At 39.1% G+C, this 4863-nt stretch overlaps 1 protein-coding gene across 1 annotated transcript; it reads left to right on the forward strand.

Moving 5' to 3' along the window:
• Positions 1-380: 380 nt before the first annotated feature.
• Positions 381-4608, forward strand: LOC129815517 (GTP-binding protein Rheb-like). The gene is made up of 8 exons (XM_055869412.1): positions 381-790; positions 1291-1362; positions 1578-1645; positions 1873-1955; positions 2100-2156; positions 2270-2317; positions 2561-2642; positions 2755-4608. The coding sequence occupies exons 1-8, from the start codon at positions 739-741 to the stop codon at positions 2845-2847; spliced, it is 555 nt and encodes a 184-aa protein (XP_055725387.1). The 5' UTR covers positions 381-738; the 3' UTR covers positions 2848-4608.
• Positions 4609-4863: the final 255 nt, after the last annotated feature.

Consider the following 4863-nt stretch of genomic DNA (forward strand, 5'->3'; position numbering starts at 1 on the left):
TTTATAGCAATGGTTATCAACTGTACTGCAGGGATGGAACGTATGTTGTAGAAAATTGAGGTTGTGTGAATTTGGGTGTACGAGACTACACATCAGAAGAGTAACAGGGTGTCTTAAGTGGTGGTGTCCCTTCCTTTCAAGTTGTTGGCCTGAGGTAGGACTAAATAGATGTAAATAGTGGAGTAGGGTAGTGTAATTTATATATTTTTTTGTGTTAGATGGTAGGGTATTTGTTTATTTATTTCTTCAAACAAAGTATTAGGGAGTTGTACTCCAGTCTAGTAGGTGGAGGTAATGCAACATTTACTGGATCCCAACCGCCGTTAAACCTCATCGAAGAAGAAGAAGAAGAAGAAGAAGAACAAGCTCTGCCGTATGTCGTTTTACGACGGTGTGCTTGACCAGTTTCCGACAGTGTTACTCGGGAAGCGCAACTCTTGTGAATAATCCGTTTTGGTTTCCTGTTTTAAGTTCTGAAAACTAATATGTAGATATTTCAAACGAATTATCGCCATACATAATTATATCGATAACCGATATAGTGCAAGTATCAGTCGAAATACGTGTTCTATCAGCTTCAGTTCAGTTCTGAAGTTGCAACTCGAAGCCCAGCGGCTTTGAAAAGTTTGTTGTTGTCACGTGACGTGATACGAACGCGGTGATAAAGTTTTTGTTTGTTTATTAAAACGACCATAGATACAAAAACAATATTCTATATTACGTTATTATTTTAAAACAATGCCTCAACCAAAATACAGGAAGATTGCTGTGATTGGGTACAGATCTGTTGGTGAGTGAAATAAGAACCTAAGTTATTTAGCTAGCCTTTGTTTTTGTTTTCATAGTTAACGTTGCTGTTAGATGGTTAGCTAGCAATAGCGTAGCTATGATAAAAAACAAAACAAAGGCTAGCTAGCTTCTAGTACCAAAACAGAATCAAGCACATAAGATAATGTCATGGCTCTGTAATTGTGTAGTGTGTTAATGTATAAACGTTGTAGTTGATAACCTTCTACTTACTCTAATCGCCATGCCAAAGTTGTGTACTAACAACTTAAGCCAAGTTCCACGATGTGTTAACGCGGCCAACAAACGTTACTAACGTTAGCTCATAGACCTAGCTAGCTAGATATTTTCATCGTGAAACCGCTGCAGTCATAGCTAATACAGCCAATCACAATGTATAACTGTTGCTCAGAGTCGGGTAACAAATGGTCATTTTGTTTTCCTATGATTTTGGAAATTGCTGCTCTACGGCCACAACAACGTACTTTTTCTCTACCTCTACAGGAAAGTCTTCTCTCACAATACAGTTCGTGGAAGGACAGTTTGTAGATTCATATGACCCTACCATTGAAAACAGTAAGTCTTTTTATTTAGTTTTTTCTTTGGATCAGTTTTGTTATTCTAAGTTATTGCAGCCACTATTAAGGTGTCATTGAGGGTCAAATAATATGCATGGGTGAAAAGCAGAACATATGCTCCTTTTTATGATCATGCTATATCCAGAAATTACCAAGTGCTCACCTTACGTGGCAGAGCCTGGGCTTGACAACTTCTTCTTCAACTCTTTCCAGCCTTCAACAAAATGGTGTCTGTCAACGGTCAAGATTTCAATCTTCAGTTGGTCGATACTGCTGGTCAGGTATGTATGCTTTACATTACTCATCTTCTTTCTTTACCTCTGTTTCTCAGCTCTCTGAAATAACACATTAAATGTTCTGGGTTCTGGTGATCAGTGACCATTTGTGCCGATGCAACATTTAAAATGGTTGGGATATGAAGGAAAACAACAGACAATATTATTTTCAGAAGCACTTGTCCGTCCTTGTGTGTTTTCTCTTTAACCGATTTCTCGCCTTATCTCTACAGGACGAGTACTCTATTTTTCCTCAGTCTCATTCAATGGACATCCATGGTTATGTCTTGGTCTACGCAGTAACCTCCATGAAAAGGTGAGTAGTCACGGGTACATTTCATTTGCAGTTCATCCTTTGTCCTGGCCCTCTGATCTTGTGACTCTACTGTGTGTATAGATAGTTGTCTGTCCATCAATACACACTGGTAACCTGTCTCATTTTGTCTTTCACTTTTTGCAGTTTTGAAGTTGTTCAGGTTCTTCATGACAAGCTGCTAGATATGGTTGGGAAAATACAGTAAGTTAACCTAAGTTATAAAAGGTTGGTGATGATGCTTTTGATGATCTGTTTGTATCTTAAAAAATTGGTTTTCCAAGTATATTTTTTTAAATGTATGTGTGTTCTTTTAGGGTGCCAACTGTTCTTGTTGGAAATAAAAAAGATCTCCACATGGAAAGGTAAACTTACTTGCGCTGAATGAAGGAGGAGAGCATTGGTGCTCCCACTCACATGCATGGCTGGTACATTATGTATAGAACCATGCCACTACCATCCCATTTTAAAAACTGGTATATGGTTTCTCCTTGGTTTTCCATTTGAGGTCTTGGACCTTGTGGTCATATAGGTACATTCATGCTACCTGACCTATAAAAAGGTGTGATTTCATTACATCATGCTCAGTGTGTCCCTCCTCCCCTCAGGGTGATCAAGCCAGAGGAAGGGAAGAAGCTGGCCCACTCATGGGGAGCAGCATTCATGGAGTCTTCTGCCAAGGAAAACGAGGTAGACAAAGATATCTTCTCTGCAGACAGAGCTACTCATAAAAAATGTGTCTATTCAAAAGCATGAACTTATTTATTGATTGTTTTTCTACTTTCAACTCTATGCATTGCAGACCGCTGTAGAGGTATTCAAGCGTATCATTCTGGAGATGGAGAGGGCAGATGGGAACGTTCCCTCAGAGGATAAAAAGTGTGCCGTGATGTAAGAGGGTCTCACCAGGACAGCAGTAAGCTCATTGGATGAAACCAGGAGACACAACGTCACCAGCCTGCCAATCATGACTTCCCTATCACCACTTTATAATTCAAGTGTTTTACACAAAGGCACCCAATCACACTCAAGGCTGACTAAAAAGAACTCTGACAGGTGTCACACAAGGGTTTCACTGTCAGTTTTACTGAAGTCTATCAAGTTTGGTTGGCATAAACCAAACCTCATGAAAATACAGAATGTAATGTAAGAGCCACACGCCCAAACTTCACAACAAAAAACAGGTCCCTGATAATTGCAATCAAATAGCTAGCCATGTATCAACAAATGGAGCGGTGACTTGCTAGTGTCCCCAACTCTCACTGGCTAGCTTCACCTTGTACATAATAAGGGCTGACCTTGATGCCTAAAAAACATGCCTGACTTTTTTTTCTCAGGTCATTGTTTGGAAAGTCACTATAATTCACAACTGATTAATGTATTGGTTACAGTATCTTGGAATTAGTTCTCTTTCACACAAGATGTGTATTGCAGAAATACATTGCCTGTAGCATTGGTCTTGGCTAACATTTTTTCACTGTAAAACTTTCAGCAAGTCAACTTCAGGTTACACTTCACTCTTGAACTGTAAATCATGTCTTTTAGGAAACATGCCAATTTGTATTTTCTAGAATACAGTTTTATGTTCTTTTGGTTGGCAGATTGGTTCTCGCTCCTTTCCGCTATGATCTACCATCTGACTTTAATAATTAAGCTGTAATTATCCAGTGGATGAGGCACCCTTGAATGATGTTTAGAAAATAATGGAATGGATCTGTTGTATAAAAAAAAGTTGTGGCCTTTTGATCCCAGAGAACTAGGATCCTAGACACAGGTTTGATAGTGTTGTTAGTTATATTCTGAGATAATACAAGTGTGTTCATTCAGCAGCATATTGAATGAAATGTCTGCATATAATTAAGAAGATGGAGTTGCAGTGGTGGCATTCACTGATAATTCCTTACCACTGTGGACTGTAAACCAGTTCATGGGGACCACAGGATCTGCTGGTTTAGTTTTAGTTTTGGGGGTTTGATTCCAGAAGTGATGTAGGGCTCCATCAAGCCAAGCAAGGACGCCTTATGACACATTATCACTTATGAATTTATGTTGAGTCGGGGACTCCCAGCGGACACAGTGCTCACCATAACCTGATTTGCATGTCCACAAAAGATCAATTCGATGGTTTTTACTGACATTACTTACATTTATCCAGACGGTCCACCTCCTAGTGTCTATTATTTGTTGTTTAGATTTTTTTTATATAGTGCTTCTCTTTGAATAAGTAGTAGATTGATTGATAGATAGGTGATTGATGATGCCGTCTAAGGCTGAGTTTACACAGGCAGCCCAATTCTAAACTTTTTTTCACTACTTGGTCCTCTGACCAATCAGATTTGTGTTGAAAAAGATCTGATGTGATTGGTCAAAAGATCAGAATTGGGCTGCCTGTGTAAACTCAGCCTAAGAGAAGCTGATGATGCTGTGTCTTGTGCCTTACCCTTCAATCCCCCGCTTTACCCCCGCCCCCCCACCTGTTTCCCTACCTGACTCAAGGTCCTCTAGGTTTTTTTCCCTTCTCTGTTGACTTGACCCAATGGGGAAAACAAGGGGCACAACACACACCTGAACACCAATACCCCCACATTGGTTAGTGTTAACTCAGAAATATTGCTGTAAACTGTTTTGTATATATAAATCTTTTACTCCTTTAAAAGTCTATAATTTTATTTTTTTAAATTTGATTAGTTGTGTCATGGCTGCTCAATAACTGTCTGCAGCTAAGAATTTGAATTCAACCTCTGAAACAGAGACATGCAGCCACTATAATACCACACCACTTGGAGACATCTGTTAGTAAATGAGTAATTATTTATTTGACAAAACCGAATTATGATGCTTACAATTATGCATATGTATTTTTTAATTGTCCCCGTACTAAGCCTAAGCCGTCATTGATGGTCTTTACTGA

This window comes from Salvelinus fontinalis, chromosome 18 (assembly GCF_029448725.1).
Source record: "Salvelinus fontinalis isolate EN_2023a chromosome 18, ASM2944872v1, whole genome shotgun sequence".
NCBI lineage: Eukaryota > Metazoa > Chordata > Actinopteri > Salmoniformes > Salmonidae > Salvelinus > Salvelinus fontinalis.